This window comes from Danio aesculapii, chromosome 3 (genome assembly GCF_903798145.1).
Source record: "Danio aesculapii chromosome 3, fDanAes4.1, whole genome shotgun sequence".
In the NCBI taxonomy this organism is placed as follows: Eukaryota; Metazoa; Chordata; class Actinopteri; order Cypriniformes; family Danionidae; genus Danio; species Danio aesculapii.
Window position 1 is genome coordinate 44,208,795 of NC_079437.1, and position 19,011 is coordinate 44,227,805.

The 19,011-nt window shown below is 35.0% G+C and overlaps 1 protein-coding gene across 3 annotated transcripts in view; it reads left to right on the top strand.

Moving 5' to 3' along the window:
- trip10a (thyroid hormone receptor interactor 10a) overlaps positions 1-19,011 on the top strand; it is a 68,054-nt gene that overhangs the window by 1,528 nt on the left and 47,515 nt on the right. For all 3 annotated transcript variants that reach the window (XM_056454086.1, XM_056454087.1, XM_056454089.1), the window contains exon 2: positions 16,791-16,906. In XM_056454086.1, the coding sequence (XP_056310061.1) occupies positions 16,791-16,906 (116 nt within the window). The remainder of the gene's footprint in view (positions 1-16,790; positions 16,907-19,011) is intronic.

The following is a 19,011-nucleotide window of genomic DNA, read 5'->3' on the forward strand; positions in this document are numbered from 1 at the left end:
AACTTATTCGGTTGATGAGTTTAATAAGCAGTTCCTAGCTAATTAATGGATTTTTTTAGTATGGTGTATGTATGCACTACAAACATTGTGGTGTCAGTCCTTATGTTGTTAAATATTGTATATTGTGTAGTGCATTATATTGTATTTATCGTAGTTATCTATTGATGTGAGACAGTACATTCTGTAAAACAAATTTAGGAAGGTATTCCAGCAATAAAGTTGAACTGAATTGAATAGTTGAGCTGTAATCAATAGATGGTAAGAAATCTATTATTGATGATTGATCCTATTGGGGTACCCAAACTTTTTCTTATAAAGGGCTAAAAACAAAACTAGTTTGAGACTAGTGGGTTGAAGGTAAAAACAGCTGCTTAATTGTACTTCCTAATTTATTTAATAATATTTAAAATAGCTTGCAAACATTGCTTTGTATTAACTAATGCAGTATATATTTTTTAACGTTTTGTATTGAACTTATTACAGTAAAAACAATCTATTTATAACAGAATGGAGTTACACTAGTCAAACTGCACCTGATTTTGCATTGATTTGCTTGCAAATGTTATGATCTGTCAACCCTGCTGAAAAATCCAGCTTAAACCAGCCTAGGCTGCTTAGCTGGTTTTAGCTGGTCGACCACCCTGGTTTTAGATGGGTTTTGCCTATTTCCAGCCTGGTCTTAGCTGGTCAGGCTGGGAGATGATCAGCTTAAACCAGCTTGACCAGCCTAGCCAGGCTGGGAGCCCAGCCAAAACCAGCTATGTCCAGCTTAAACCAGGCTGGTCAAGCTGGTTTTAGCTGGATTTAGCTGGTAATTTTTGAGCCTGACCAGCTAAGACCAGCCTGGAAATGGCCAAAACCCCTCTAAAACCAGCCAACCAGCCTAGGCTGGTTGAAGCTGGATTTTTCAGCAGGGAAGTGACAGTATTTACATTTTTACAAAGTATTTATTTACGTATTTACAATAAAGAGTTAATTTTAGTTGGCTTTTTTTGTAGCTCAGCAATAAAACAAACAAACAAACAAAACTAGATTATTTTAAACTAGAAATGACAATCTATTTTCAATTCAATTCAATTCAATTCAATTCACCTTTATTTGTATAGCGCTTATACAATGTAGATTGTGTCAAAGCAGCTTCACATAAAAGGTCATAGTAAATAGGAACAGTGTAGTTCAGTTTGTAGTGTTTAAGTTCAGTTCAGTTTAGCTCAGTTCAGTGTGGTTTAATAATCACTACTGAGAGTCCAAATATTGAAGAGCAAATCCAACGATGCGCAGCTCTACAGATCCTGAACCATGCAAGCCAGTGGCGACAGCGGAGAGGGAAAAAAAACTTCACTAAAGGCGGAAGTGAAGAAAAAAAACCTTGAGAGAAACCAGGCTCAGTTGGGCACGACCATTTTAATTTCTCCGCTGGCCAAACGTCTTGTGCAGAGCTGCAGTCTCAGTGGCGGAGGCTGGAAGCTGGCCTCAGCGAAGACTCGTCTGTCTCTGGAGCGTCATAGGAAACAGTCTCATGTTCTCCATTCTTCCATGACCATCGCAGTAGTTGTTCAGGATTCGGCCAGGTCCAGGATATGGAAACCTTGGGATCATCTCGTCGTTGGTCTTGGATCGAATCAGTGACTCTGCATAGTCTGAGGGCCTCGGGAAGAGTATCCCCAGGTGGAAATGGAGAATAAAGAAAATAATTAGCGTAGCTGTTGTTCATAGTGTATATCAACTAGATGCAGAACCTGTGTGGAAGCCCCCTAAGTGGTGCACTAAGTGTATGCTTTACTGAACAGATAGGTCTTTAATCTAGTTTTGAATTGGGAGAGTGTGTCTGAGCCTCGGACGTTATCAGGAAGGCTATTCCAGAGTTTAGGAGCTATAAATGAGAAGGCTCGACCTCCTTTACTCGACTTTGCTATTCTAGGTACTACCAGAAGTCCTGAGTTTTGAGATCTTAAAGAGCGAGTTGGATTGTAGCGAGACAGAAGATTGGTTAGATAAGCAGGAGCTAGATTATTTAGAGCTTTATATGTAAGAAGCAATATTTTAAATTCAATACGAAACTTAACAGGCAGCCAGTGTAAGGAGGATAAAATTGGGGTGATGTGATCAAATTTTCTAGACCTGGTAAGAACTCTGGCAGCTGCATTTTGTATTTTAAAAGCATTTGCTCCAACACAATCATTCGTACTCCTTTCTCAGATGGGATGGTGGACCAAATCAAAGGTTACAGTGGGCCAACTTTGGCAATCTCTACTATACAGTGACATTTTGCGAAAATACAGTGTATGGTTCTATGATACTGATATCAAAAATTATAATTTTTAATGGTGGATTTTAATGTAATATTTACTAGTGCGTTTTAATGTAATTAGCATTCTGTCTAGTGAAAATGGATAAATTTATATAAAGAATTGATATCCTGCAAATGAATAAAACTCAAAACGGCTTGCCATAGTCAGTGATGAACTCATGTATTGCTGATATTGAGCAACACTAAATTGTTTCAAGCTTGTTTATTTCATTTTTATTACAGTACTTTCCCATTTCCAGTGTCCTGTTCGTGCGCCCTTATTGTCAGCGACTAGTCTTGCTACTTTCACAGAAGCAGAATTAGAGAAATCGACACTGTTGCATCATCATGACCTGTATTTCATCCTGCCTGTTTTCCCAATTCCCTGATCGCCATCCCATAACATCCCATCCTATCCGCACAGAGGTTCCCACCACTTTTGACTACAGGCAGATTTGACTACAGGCCTGCAGTGTATAAATGGAGCGTTGCACTGAAGTGGGTGGGGATTGTTTGACCTCGTTGCTGTTGCTCCCTCTAGGCCTCTGTCCGATGTCCCCTTTCCATCTTCCAGCGCACCAGCCTAATTAGTTTTGCCCTAATTTTACAAAAACACATCATCCAGTCCACGTCGCTGTTTATTTTGGTGCTCAGCCTCACTAGAAAGTTTCCCAATCCTGTGCGTTTGAAGGGACAATTTAATTAGGGAAATTACAGCAGTTTCAGCTCTGTAGAAGTGAAAGTTGTGTTCGCATCAATCTGCTTTTCTTCTTAGGAAGTAGGACTGTGCAATATGACAATATATAGTATGGACAAAAAAGTCTGCGGTTTCATATTTTCTCTAATGGGTATTTCGTGGTGTCGCAAAATGCATTGTTTACAGTAAAACCTTTTCATCATTTATGTACAGCACAATATTATACACCATTACGGGGATGCAGACATGAACACAAATTACAGCATTGTGAGAGTACAGTGTTTACATTTTGCATTTAATGATACTTTACGTTGGGCTTGTAATCATTAGTTTCTGATAAGTTCATTTATATTACTTTAATGTTTACTTTATATGTCTACATTCTTAATCAAACATTTGCCCTGAAGTTCTAAATGAAGTGAGAAATACTGTATGATCGCATATGAGTAGATTTTCGAGTATATTATAAAATAAGGCTGCACAATATTGTTTCAGTATTGATATTGCAGTGTGTGAATTATGGCTAGGCGATATGTAGGGGCAGACGGAATCTGTGGACCCTTTTTTGCTATTTCTGTGGAGAATTTTGGTAAAAAAAATAGTATTATAACTAAAACCTTAATATGTGAAATAACAAATAATATCTTTTTAACTTTTATTTAATGTTTACAATGCAAATCCAATTAGATCCACTTTATTTGGTAAACAAAGCAAGTCTCTCATAAAATATATCTACCAAAAGACAGAAAATATGACTGTACTAACTGTATTGTACATAAATCAAATGAACTTTTTCATATTAGTCAATAATATTACTGTAATTTATTTAAAAAACTGAATAAATATAGATTTGCACATTTACTCAAGTAAATAAACAGAATTAATGATGGGCTGAAAATCTGCGGAATTCTGACCCGCGCAGATTCCGTGTGGGCCTAGCGATATGGCAAAAATTCAACGATAACGATATATATTTCGATATAAGTTGTTAATGCTTCCAGATTTAAAAGAGTACCCCAACAATGACTGTTGCCACAAAAATTGACCCGCATAACAAATTTTCGATACATCTCTAATATCAACACACTTTTAGACTCTCATCGTTGCCCATTTTTGCTGTGTGATTGGCTCTTAGATCAATATAGAGTAAAAAAGTCCAGAGCTTATCATTGGTATTGACATAAATTGTATCGCGATTCAATATAATATTGTTTATCGGCCCAGCCCTATTGTGAATAATAGTCACATTTATTCAAACATGTATAATAGCCGCAAAAGTCACCTCGCAGAATCTCCAATGTCGAGTTATTGAGGGATTGTAGTTGATCAGCACCACAATGCATGGGATCTGTGGAGTCATTGCAGAGGTTGACCATAATAGAGGGAATTGCAAGTGTTTTAAAGGCATTTCAAGAGAGTTTAGGCACAAAAAATGACAACATTTGTAACTTTATTAAAGATTAATTTTACTGAATTTTTAATACAATGAAGACTAGGGCTGCACAATATATTGTTTCATCATCTTTGTCGCCGTGTGTACATCTGCAATAGTCACATCTCAGGATTTACAATGTTGATTGTAGAGATTATAGTTGACTAGGTGCCACAAAACACAGGATTTTTAGAATCACGGATTATTTAATAATAAAGTGAAGGTTTCTCATGTGGATGCGTTTTTAAGGCCTCAAGAGAGTTTAAAGCATTTGGGCACAAGAAATTGTGACTTTGGAAGCGTAACAAAGATTAATTGCCTTTAATTATTGAAGATATAATGAAGATAATATAGTGTTAATTTACATTTACAAAAACATTTTCTTAGAATTCTTTTTTGTATTGTAACATGTCCAGATATCTGCATTTTAAACCTAAAGCAATATTATTTTGCGTATCACTCTGGCAGATTATTTAGCTTGTTTAAAGGAAAAATCTTATCTAATTTTGACTTATTATTTCTGAAAAAAAAGAGGCTAGAGACAAGACAACCCTAAGTAATTTGCATTGTGATTACTCCATTTCTGTACCTAAATACTTGGACTCAAATAGAAAAAAGTCAAATAGAGAATTCAAACCATCTGGTGAAACTGTATTCGTATTGCAATATTTATCGCAACATTATAAAATATCACAAAATGTCAGGTTTTTCCAATATTGTGTAGCTCTACTATAGAGGGCTATTTTACATTACATTTTGTTATAAAATGTTTGTACTTGAATGCTACTTGACTTTGGACAACCGTAAAGTGTAAAAAGAAGTTACAAATGAATGATTTCTCTCCAAAAGAGCTATTCAAATCATCTGGTGAAATTGTACTTGTATTCAGGATTTTTCCTGGGTCAAAATTGGGCTTTGTTGCGGGCTGTGGCTAGGCATGGGCCGGTGTAAGATTCTGACGGTATGATAACCTTGGGTAAAAATATTCACGTTATTGTGATTACTGCTCTAAAATATATTCTTTTTATTTGTCTGGGTTTTCCCCCAGTGAACACAATATATTTTATTTTATGTAAATTTAAAATATTTTGTAATAGTAAACATGTCAGACTAAATAATTCAAATGAATCATTGATTTCTGCTGTCTTTATTAGTTTCAAAAACACAGATTTCTTTACAACAGATAAAAAAACCACATAAAAAACCCTACATATACCTTGGGAACGGTAGAACAGAATTTTTTTGTGTTTTAATACTTTGACTTTTCCAAATCTCTGAAAATTTTTTTCCAAAACCTTGAGACCGGTTATTGTCCCACACCTATTCCCACTGTAAAGAGTACCCTATTACCCAAGTGATCCACAAGCCCAATAGTAACAATATATTTTAATCAAATGCAAAGAAACAGGTTGTGATTTTATTATTTTATTATAATTTTTTTTGTTTATCTTAAATATTAAAAAAAAAAACCAAAACAATAATTGTCAGGAAAGATTGTAAAAGAAAGCGCTACAACTTATTTTACAAAACATCACCAATACTGAAGTATACTGGAAATGTCAAAGGGATCATAATTGTCATAATTGATCATAATTGATCTATTTACAAATATCACAAGCACAATTATTGAACAAATATGGAAAATTTCAATGTTGGAAAAACCCTCATAATGCAATAATAATATTAATATGGACAAAAAACATACTGCAATGTCTGGATTTAACAGTATCATGCAGCCATATTATATTATATTATATTATATTATATTATATTATATTATATTATATTATATTATATTATATTATATTATATTATATTATATTGAAATGTGTGCTATACTGTTAATTTATTGAATTTAAAGAGAAGGTACTAAATCGTGATATATCGTTATCATGAAATTAGACTACTTGTATCACGATATGAGATTTTTGACATATCGCCAGGCCCTTTTGGAAAGTGTGCTTTGGTTTTCCCTTTACTTAATTGGTTTTGGTCGGGTTAGCCATTAAATGCCATAGCTCAGCCGTGGCCTCCGTCCGCTCTTTTGCTGTTAATCTGCTAACTATTTTTGGCAGCTCAAGATTTCTGTTTACCAATAGGAGTGTGGCTGAGTGTTTGAATTCTTGCGCCGTGTTTTCAGAAATGCTGCACGGCAGGCTCCTTATTAAGTCATTAGAGCATGACGAAGGACAGTGGTATTTTGCTGTGGATGCTGGTCTCGTAGAGGCTGTGGACTGGTGCTCTGTTCTCAGGCTTGGAGATCAAGCTTTGCTCTATGGGAAGGTGGAGTTAATGAGAGAGGAAAAGGATAAGGGAGGGGTGAGGACTGAGACGAATACAATGCTGGAGATAAGAGGAACCCTGCTGTAAATTATGGCCGGGGTTGTTTTGGTTGTTTTCAAAGGGGGTTTCTGTAAAGATTCTGATGATAACTGCTGGTGTGAATCCATCCTGAAGACATCACTGATTCAGATCAGTTGAATTAAGGGCTTTTAAAGCATTCTCCTATTAAAGCAGTTATTTTTCCTATAATTTTTCTATATTTTATTGACATTGTAATTGGATAATTTTCCATAATCTACATAATTCTGACATTTTCAATATAATTTTTGTCATAATAAAGCAAAATAACAATATAATTTCACTCACTCTATATCTTTCAGCTTAGTCCTTGATTAATCACAGCGGAATGAACCGCCAATTACACTGGCATATGTTTTTTTATGCAGCAGATGCCTTAACAGCTGCAACCCAGTACTGCGAAACACCCATACACTCTCATTCACACACACTCATACACTACAGCCAATAAGAAAATGTCCATGACTGAAATGCGACCTCCGGTGGACAGTAGCAGACTCCTAAATGAGATTGAGATTCGGAGTTCCACATGAGGTGGTTATTAATTAGCAAATAATATAAATATTACGAACTTAAACATTTGTGAGCAGGTTGCATTGTACATCTTATGACAAGATTTGCAATGATAAGCAATTTGTACCAGACACAACACGACAGAAACATTTAAAAACAGCCATTCAGAAGCACAGAATAGTCCACTCACAGCATTCCCACAAAATGGTAAGGTTTATAATCTAAGTAATGCATATTAAACCTCTTTAACATTATTAAATGTACGTGCTGAATCACTGATATGTGTTAGTTTATGTGTTAGTTTAGAGTCTGTTATAAAGTTCAATTTCAAACGCTTGAGGTGAATTATCTGCTGCTTCTTTCTGTAGTATACCAATAAACGTCATGTGAAATGGCATTCAAACTAACATTATTAGCATTTAACAGTGTATGAAGCACATGAGGTGTACTTGAGGTAAACATTGTCAGTTTATCCTGTTGTTCAGCTGCAAGAAATAGAAGCCGTTTCTAAAATATAAATTTCAGGTGTTGGTTATGACAAAAGCTCAGTTTAATATGGAAAATATTAGTTTCTTCTATCACGTGCCATTGCTTTTATTTAGAACTCTTTTTAAAACAGCCTTAAATTAGCCTTTAGGCTCGATAGTCAGGCACACTTCTGTTGATGTTATCAGTCTGGCAACCTGCCCCTGCGTGTGTTTTGAACCATGCATGCAATACTTAGTTCAACCACTGGGTGTTAAACTTACATACTGCAGCTTCAATTCTGCTGTAAAGTATTTGGTAATAAGGTAATAAAGTAATTGGTGATGAGATTACTTTTTTTTTTAGTTACGATGCAACATGACAATTTTCAACACAATTCTGGGTCAAATTTGAACAAACCCAACATTTGGTACAATTTTTTAAAAATAAAATTGATATTACGTTTATTTTAACCCAACTGTTGGGTTTGTTCATATTTAACACAACATTGGGTTAAATACAACCCAGCATTTTTTAGAGTGTATGCAGAATATTTGGAGTGTGTCCAAATTTTTAAAAGAATTTTAAAGAGTATTATATTATATATATATTTATATATAATAAAAGTCCAAATTATTCGCCCACCTGTGAATTATTTCTTTTTGTAATATTTGCCAAGTTATGTTTAACAGAGGAAGAAATTTTTCACATTATTTCCAATAATATTTTTTCTTCTGGAGAAAGTCTTATTTGTTTTATTTTGGCTAGAATAAAAGTGTTTTTAAAATTTTTAAAAACCATTTTAAGGTCAATATTAATAGCCCCCAGCAATATATTTATAAGACTGTATATGTGACTTTAATTACTATTATCTTAAAAATATCTAGTAAAACATTATGTACTTTCATCATGGCAAAGGTAAAATAAATCAGTTATTAGAAATGAGTTATTAAAACTATTATGTTTAGAAATGTGTTTAACAAAAACTTATTTCCATTAAACAGAAATTGGGGAAAAAGAATATACAGGGGGGCTAATAATTGTGGAGGGCTATTAATTTTGACTCCGACTGACTCCAACTCAACATATAAAATTGACATTCCTGGCACATTCTCCAGCCATTGCAAAGATTTACAAACAATAGCGATGTACAAATATTTGCTGTAGTCGTAAAAAGCCACACACAAACAGAGCTTGTGATTACTGTCGACATAAACAACTGGCTCATGAGGCGTTTTGTTTTGAATGAAGTTGAAAAGCGCTCTATTTTTTGCTAGCGAGTGGGTTGTGAGGGGGTAGGAAATTCTTCTCTTGCTCTATATTAATGGACTCCATTTTGAGGAGAGAGGAGGTGGAGGAGGTGGAGTCGGGACACGGCCAGGCTTGTTAGGAATGTCATCCCGAAAGCACCTCCCTCCTTCCCACTTCAAAACGCATGTGAACGTCCAGGGTGATGGAGGTGCAGCTGAAGGGGGTGGGGGGAATGGGACGTTTCAAGATATCATCATCACTCTCAAATGCTCAGGCCTGTACTTGAAGTGTAACACAGTGGCCTGCCGAATCATGAGCTGGCGGAAAAGAAAGTCCAACCAGAAAGTTTTAAATGGCGTTTCACAGGGAAATGCTGACAAATGTTTGACAAATGAGTCCCTAGGTCTGTTTTGTTTTGCTTTGGGTGTGCTGTAGGAAATGGGCTATGATATTGATATTTTAGTTGAGCGCTGCTGAAACGCAGCAGGAAGTGGAGAGGACTTCCAGTTCCTGTGTCCTGTCCGCTCGTATGCTTGTGGCAGGATGAGTTTAAAGCCCTGAGGATTCCCTGCCTCATGCAGATAAAGCTGCAGGGTCAAGGGTTGTGGACAGCCAGGTCAGGGAGTCTCTGGGATGTGCTTGAATATAGGACCGCAGCATCATCACATCAGTTTAGATTTCTGTGAAGATTTTCTTATTGAGGCCTGGTTGGAGTAGCTAGAATTCACTGTAAAAAATAAATCCGTAAAATTACGGTAAAATACTGGCAACTACAGCTGCCGTTTTTTTTTACCATAGATTTTACGGATTTATTTTTTACAGTGAATTCTAGTTACTCCAAGCAGGAGTATATATGGAGTAATATATAATGAAATACGGTACAAACCGTAAAAGTAATTTCTAATTTTACAGTAAACTACCGTATTTCATTAATTTATAGATGTAATATGTCTGTATTTTGAATTACCAACATTTACACATTTTTTGTTACACAGTTAGATGCATTAACACAGCCATATAAAGGTGGTGATGAGAAAGTTACATGTAACATAAATGTCTAATGCACATAACTGATGGGGAAACAACTAAAAAGATCTATAGTAATGTCAACAAAAAGCATAAAAAGTGATGTGCCATGCAGGGAATTCTGGGAAAGTCATTAAAGTCGTTATTCGCCATAAATATTAAGGAAACATACTGTTAACCAGGTTACAGATTTTTACTGTAGCATTTTTACAGTTTTTTTACCGTTGAAATCATGGTCATTTTTTACTGTAAAAATGGCTGTGATTTCAGTGGTAAAAAACTGTAAAAATGCTATGAATATTTTTATGAATATCTGTTTTATATTCCAATGCATTCAACAGGACATTTTAATGTGCTCTGAGTTTTGTTCACCCTTCCTCTTTTTCACTTATGTTGTCATGTTCGTTAGATTCACTCCAGTCAGCAGTCTGCTGTGGCCAGGCCACCATTTACAATCTGATGCAATCTTTCTGCTCTAAATATGTCTTGCAGAGCTCTGAATGGTGTTTACACTTACTCAGACTTAAAACTACAGTATTGCTGCAGCCTGCATTTACAAGCAGCATAGCATGATACTCAAGGCTTTTGGAGAAAATTTATTTGTCCTTTAAATATGTTGTATAAATCAATAGTTTATTTTATTTATTTTTTTAATGTTGATGTGTCACATGATGGTTATTATCTAGTTCTGCTAAAGAGTCATTATGCTTAACTAGTTTTAACTAGTATTAATTGAGGGAATACGTGTACACTGAAAAAAATGATTTCTGCTAAATTGTTGCAAGCAATTTATGTGTGTTGAATTTAATCAAACAAAACAAATGTGGTAATATTCAAATTAATTTGTTTGTTTAAATATAGCCCAAATAAATATAATTATTTATTAATTACACCCATTTTAACATAGACAATTTAGAGATCATTTTTGAGATACATATCTGTAGGCTCATTTTTAGTAACTGTAGTCACAGCAAAGTAGACTAGACTTATAGAAAACAGCCCTATAACTTAAGCTGCACGAAATCTTTCATAAATATCAACCTCAAAATTCTTACTGGTTGTTCGGGACTTTCACTGACCTTGTGTTTGGCCCATTTTCTGATGTTTTCTGGTCTATATTAGCTGTTTCAACATCCCTGGACTGTTTTTCTCTCCCCTGTTTTGCAGCTTTTTAGACTAACAATTTTCTTAAAAGGGACCTATTATGCCCCTTTTTACAAGATGTAAAATACTGTAGGTCTCTGATATCCCAATTATGTGAAGCTTTAGCTCAAAATACCCCACACATAATGTTTTATAACTCTTTGAAACTGCCCCTTTTAGACTTTAATCTTAATTGTGCCTTTTTGGTGACTGTCACTTAAATTCAAATCAGAGAGTGCTCTTTTTAAAAGAGGGCAGAGCTACAAATGTGTAGCCTATGCTGATGAGGGAGAGATCATGACTAATGAGCAAGGTTTTCCCCCTCCAATGACACATACAACAGGAGAATGTCAATCAAAGTTTTTCTGCAGAGTGTTTTAATCAAGTGTGATTATAAAAAATAGAATGAATAGATTTTTACCATTAGAAGCTTGTTATATTCACAAACGGTTACCACTCAACTGTGTTTAAACTCCATATAAAAGGGATTTTGGCATAATAGGTCCCCTTTAAAAGATCATGGAATACTAAAATACACTTTCTGAGATGTTAACAGGGGTGTTTGATTTGCTTATTATTATATATGAGTGTTGTGACTTGTTAATTTAAGTAAAGTGCTTAATTTTAAATGATTCGTTGTTGTGTGTTGGGCAGAGTGAAGTGCTATATTGCTTGGCAATTTTTACATTAGAGTGTACTTAGCTGACTAATCAGCAGGTTGTAATCTCACTGACTAATCATCATGTAGATATTCAAGTTTTATTGCTTATGATACATTTTTTTTTATATGCGCACAATTGTAATGACTAATTAATTACAACACTTATATAATTAACTTCAATTAAACTGTATTATGTGATTATCATTTTCTTTCTCAACTATTCAGTTGGTTTTATTCACTCATGAGTGATCCACATAGTGTAATTGTAAAACAAATTACTTAAATAAATTTGAAGAATAAAATAATAATGCATATTGTATAAAATTGTCTTAAACATGTCTGTTTAGAAATAATTTATATTAAAAATGCTATATATTTCTTGAGATTCTGTTATTCAAAATAGCTGAAAGTATAACAACAACAGTAGTTGGCAATTATTGTTATTAACGGTTCCCTGAGGTACCTCGTAAAATCTAGATAACCTTAAGGCTAACACACTTATAATAAATGGCAAAAAAGTTAGATATTGGTGAACTTAATGAACGATTAAAAAAATAAATGATTTATTAAAACCAATCAGCCCTGGATTATCAAGCAAACATGAAAGGCCAAATATACAGTAGTAATACAGTTGAGCAATTCCATGCAAATGAAAAAATAAAGTTTTCTCCAACATGACAAAACCCTTTGTAGGTTTTTTTTGCCTAGGCTTGTATTTTGCAGTACTGTAAAAATACTCAAAAATGTCTGTCAATGTTTTCAAGCAATTATATTTGATTTACCAAAGTCACACAAGTGCTAATTTAACACAGCTTTTCCCTCATGAATGCAAAAATTCGTTCATTCGTTTATTTTCTTTTCATGCTAGTCTCTTTATTAATCTGGGGTCGCCACAGCAGAATGAACTGCCAACTTATCCAGCATACATAGATAAATATCCTGTATGCTTTACGCAGTGGATGCCCTTCCAGCCGCAACCCATCACTGGGAAAATATTATTATTATGTAAAATAAAATCAGTGGTTTTAGTTCTATAGTGAGCCAACTCTTATACTTTTGTTTGGCATTATTTATTTTAGGTTGTGCAGTTTAATTCACAGAATTAAAATTCTACAAAGTATGTTGCAGACGGTAAACATGCATACTTTTTTGGTCCCATCCATAACGCATGATTATTTTACTTGGTTTAAAATACAAAAAATGTTTAGTGATTGATATTTTTTTGGTCTTATAACTCTGTGTTTTGGAAAATATAAACAGATGTTTCAATATAATGTTAACATATACTTTCTGTGTAAACTAATTTAAGTTTTAACTGCAAATGTCACATACATAACGCTGGAATTGCTCAGTTGTGCATTCTACTTGCTGTTTTGTTGCTTTTTTCCTGTGTAAATAGTTTTTGGCTGATAATTCACCATTATTGGTCTGACAAGAAAGTAATTAAAAGACGTTTTCAAAAAATAAATGTAATTGATTTACATATTATAAGATCCTGATGATTGTTTCAGTTTTCTCCTGTTAAAGGGACAGTTCACACAGACATTTCAATTCTGTCCAGATTTACTTATCCTTTACTTGTTTCAAACCTGTTGAATACAAAGGAAGTTATTTTAAAGAAAGCTGAAAACCTGAAACTATTGACTTCTATTGTACTTGTTTACCCCACTATAGAAGTCAGTAGTAACAGTATTTAATCTGTCTTCAAAATTTCTCTTTTTAGCGTTCAAGAGAAAAAAGAAACTCACAAGGTTTGAAAGCTCTTGATTTAAACCTAAATCAGTTGTCCATTGTGTTTGTTTGCTGTTTGATTTTTTTGTAATCAGATAATACATTTATCACCCTATCAGTTTCCCAATTTAAAATATTTTTGATACCTTTATTGTTGGGTCCCTAGGAAACATACACTTAAATGATGTGTTTATGGTTGTAAATATTTAAAAACATTACTTCATTTTGTAAGTGAAAATCACATCCCATAATCTTGGGATCTTCTCATATTATGCTTTTTTTTGTTGAAGGGTTAGTTTACACAAAAATGAGACCTTCGCTTATTATCAGAACACAAATGAAGATATTTTAGATGAAATCCTGGAGCTCTCTAGTCCTCTAAAACAGTGTCTCCCAACCCTGTTCCTAAAGGCACACCAACAGTACGTATTTTCAACCTTTTCCTAATCAAACACACCTGAATCAACTCATCAGAAGATTAGAAGAGACTCCAAAACATGAAATGAAAGGGTCAGATCCAAAATATTTACTGTTGGCAGTGCTTCCCACAGGTTTGAAAAATGCGGTGGTAGCCAGATTGAAACACACCTTTTACCCACAGCACATGCTACATCACACAAAAAAGTGATTTTTAACAATATTTTTATTTATTATACACCGTTTTTTTAATGGAGTGAAGATTTTTATTTATTTATTTTATTTTAATATAACATTTTTTTTAAAGACTTTTGAAATAATAAAATAAATCCACTACTTGTTTTACTTTTATTCTATTCAGGAGCCATGTGCACTCGCTGACAGGTAAAATCTGCTGCTGACATTTTGTACAGTATTGCCAAAGCATGTTAGGTATGTATAAAGTATGTAATGACCATTTGTAACGATGTACATATATTTTGCAGCCAGTTTAGATGTAATTTCGTCCTCTCTGAGAAAATTAAAAAATTATCTGAGTCGTTTAGATCAAATAATTAATTATATAATGTTTCTCTCCGTCTTGCTGCTGTGCACTCGTTGTCAGCTGCAAAGCTAAGCGAAAGTAAATCAGGCTTAAAATAACAATGACGACGGCTTAGAAAACAAAACCAAAACCCGAATCCTGGACATTTTGGGAGGTTTAGAAAAGGACAGACATCTTAAGCCCCAAAAAGGTGCGTCTCTATGGGTCACAGCAGAGCACATGAAGTTGTCTGTGGGAGCGGTGACAGTTCTTGCGCACACACACAATGAGAAGTACACGTGTAGGGCGAGAGGAGATTTTGCACTAGTTAATCGATCACGGATGTTTGGATATTAGGCGGATTAAAAAAAGCTTGAAAGGATGATGATAATAATAAAAAAACGAAGGTCAAAATACCTGGGCGGCCTGCCCAAGTGAAGTCTGTGTGTGGGAATCACTGGTTGGTGAGCCTCCAGGAACATGGTTGGGAAACACTATTCTATAGGATCCTGAAATTTTCAAAATCCAGAAAAGGAAGCTAAAATAAAGTCAAAACATTGATTTCAGTGCTTTCATCGTGTAATCGTGTGAAGTAGATATGTCATATCTCTGTATTTTTAGGAGGAATGACGGTATATGATATATATCCGGTATTTTCCCATAAATAGTTACTTGAGAGTTAAATCCTTTATTAAAACAATTTTTGAGCAAAATATAATTCAAACACAGGGGTTTCTCTCCCTGTTTACAAATAAACAGCTGCACATAAAATAACAGCTGCACTAAATCTTTGATAAATAAAAACAGAACAGGTTTTTCTCCTGCTTAAAACTATAAGTTGCACAACATTTCAAATTATAAACAAAATCTTTGATAAATAAATACAGTACAGGGTATTTTTCCAGCTTAACACTATACACAGCACTACTGTGCTGTTGTGCAAATAATAAAATAAACAGAAAAATAGAAAACAGAGCTACATTGTCTGAGCAAAAAAGGAAGAGATATGGTAACACAACAAAAAGTATTGAAGGATAGAAAAGAACCACATTGAATGTATTATTGTAAAAACACACAGTATTTTAAGTCACAGTGTTGTTATAAGTAATCCTTTATACCACAGCTTTGTGATTTATAAACAACAATTAAATCAGCTGTATATGTTTTATTAGTTACACATTTACATGTATGTATTGTGTACAATTATTAAACAGTGCACATATCCAAGATATCTGAAGATAAGTCTTTCACTCCATGCAAAATAAAATCAGCCTTCTTCTAAATATTAAATAAGGAGATGAAAACGAATTGACTATAGATATGAGAAGTAACGAAATAGTTTCAGAGTACTGTGATGAAATGCTGGTTAAGCATATAAATGTAAACAGTCATTATAACCGAGCAGAACACAGAGCTAAATGTGTTATATAAATGTAAAGAAGAGACCGTAGTGTAATAAATACAGAACTTGTATTCAGTAATTATGAGGTGGTTACTCTTTCGAAACGCGGTATAAATTCCCATTTTGGCGTTTTTAATACTTTTGAACACATTCAGGTGCTGCTTGTCAATTTGACAAGGCTTCTATGTTTGTTTCCTGCTGTCAATTGTGAAAAAATTATCAATAAAAGGTTACGATAAACTGTGACAGCTGCAGGCGCTGTGTGACGTGCATGCATGCGAGGGGGAGTCAGATTTGTCCAGGGAGTCAGATTTTGATACAACACCGGCACTGCATGTTCTTATGTCGTAGTGATGGGTTATTCTTAATTGATTCGTTAATTTTGAACAAATCTTTTGTATGACTCTAGAATGCACATGTGAGGCCTCAAACCATATTGATATGAAAGATATTGGATAATCCCACATCGCGTTGGGGAATCAAATCAATATATTACAAGAACTTGATATACCGCCCAGCCCTAGTGTGAAGCTTCAAGATAACTTTGTGTGGCAAAATTAAAAAGTAGAAACGCTTTAATGCAAAAATTGCTTCCACATGAGTTGATGTTTAATTGTGACCACTGGCAAATTACTATTGTTGTCTCAAAACATTACATTTAAATGAATCCATAAAATTGCACAGCTGTGCTGTTTGCTGCAATGAAAATTAATAAGTGTCCATGATAAGAGTCCATGTCAATAAGTGTCCATATTAAAAAATAAGTGCAAACTTGTAACCACAGTCAATCCAATTGAATCAAATGGATGTAGATCTGTGTCTGACAACTTAAAATGAGTTGATTGACATTGATTCGAGGCTTTTATTTGATCTTTCAGGACCAATATGACATCCTTGATAAGCACACACAGTCTGGCCTGGACCTGGTGGATAAATACATGAAGTTTGTAAAGGAGCGAACAGACATTGAACAGAATTATGCCAAGCAGCTAAGGTAAGATCTCCTCATATATCTAGGCCATCCGGTTAGCCTCTGTGTTGGTGTTTACATGTATCTGCATGCTTCTCGTGTGTGTTTATCCAGAGTTGCGCCAGATTGTGAAATATTTGGGTCTCATGACTTGTTTGGTGGCTGAATGGAACTTGTTAACACCTCTGAGCTCTAGCATTGGCTTCGACCCAGAGGATAAGCGTTTCCTCGTCTGCTCCGCCACTCATTCGTGACCAGGCCTTGATCTCTGCCAGTTTAAAGCTTTACCTTGGTCTTCCCTCCGCTCTGAGAGGAAGTGGGAGCAGACGAGCATATGACTGAGGGGATGTGGATGGAGAGAGTGAAAGTGTGGAGAACAGCTTAGTGTTCGTTTCGGAATCCCTTTCTTATGAGCAAAAGAAGGAAATAAATGCTCTGCTTTTGAGTATGTTGGCCTTCCTAATTTGACATTGATTGTAATACTTTCGTGCATTTAGATTAAAGTCCCGGTAAGATCACACAATTTTTATTGTCTGTTACGAAAGTCACTATGCAGTGGTGGAAAGAGTACTGAAATATCATACTTAACTAAAAGTAGCATTACTTGCCTAAAAGTGTAGTGCAAGTAGAGTAAAAGTATCTGCTGTAAATATTACTCAAAGTATGATTAAAAAGTAGCCCTTTCAAAAGTACTCAAGAGTAGTGAGTAGTGAGTATTATGCTGTAAAAAGCTGATGCATTTACATGTAATTTGTGAATGTGTGTAAACGTAACATTCTGTCATGTATTTAGTTATTACCAAGCAGGTACACAACATAATAAGACATTAATATTAGGTTCGGTTTAGGTTGTGATGTCAAGTGATCAAAATTCAATGTCTAGCCAGCGTCTAAGGACAACGCTATTTTGATGTCTAATAACAACATCAAATGACATTGATAATTAGTTGATCTTAGGTTGTGTTGGAAAGTGACCAAGATCCAATGCCGAGCCAACATCTTAAACCAACGTCATATTGACATCAAATACTGACATTCATCTAACAGGTATGGCAACCAAAAACCAACGTCTGACAGACGTCATAGCGGTAACGTCCACACAACCCCAAGCTGAAACATCATTAGATGTATATATTTGGTTGATTTTTAGGTTGGACGTTGGACACTGACTTTTACAATGTATTAGCAGCACTTAACGTAGGGCTGGGCTATTTGGCCTAAAATCTAAACCTAGATTAATTGAACATTTTAACTCGATTACGATTAATGAATGATTATTTTATTTTTATTTATTTTTTTTGCCCTTATAGTTCAGTGACAGGTTTTGTACAGTAAGTATGCTCAAATATATGCCGTCTCAAGGCATCTTTGGCGCTGCTTCCAATCATTGTCAATATAGCGCAAAGTAAGCCTCAAGAATGGGTCCATCATTGGGAACCAAGGAATGTGCAACAACTTTAATCATAAGGTAAACACAAAAGATTCCATTTGGAGCTCCTCCACAGGACTCGACAGTTGTAAACACTTGCTAAAACGGGCTCTCCCACAACTCTCCACGGTGCCCACACATGTCACTGCTTCCAAACCGATCAATCACAGAGCTTGTGGTACACGTCGTTGCAACATGTAGTTGACAGAGCAGAGTCGCGTGACCCCACACGCGGTAGGAAAAATAATTGAAAAAAATGACATAGAAAATTTTTATCGATTAATCACCCAGCCCTGACTTAACATGTTTTCAGATTACCTCGGAAGAACGAACTCTGTTGGAAGGCTGCGATAACTCAGAAACTGGAGATGTCTGCATAATTGTGCATGTCTGTCAAATAAAATTGCTTAAAATACCTTAATGTTTTATTGGTTAATCATACCTAGTGATTGATCTTATCCTCCTGCGACCCACTTATAAGTAAATATGCAGCCTATTTTTTGACCTGACCCACGTATTAAAGGCAGCACCTGGGCATATAACTGAGAAATTATGTGCTAATATTGTGCGCTGTCACCCATGTGATGGAACTCGTTGTGAAGATCGGGGAAAATTTAAACATGCTAGCCTTTCTGTGATGGTGTCATGAGGCGTCGCAGGCATGGTATAGGTTGTCGATGCCACATTACACGAGACGAAAC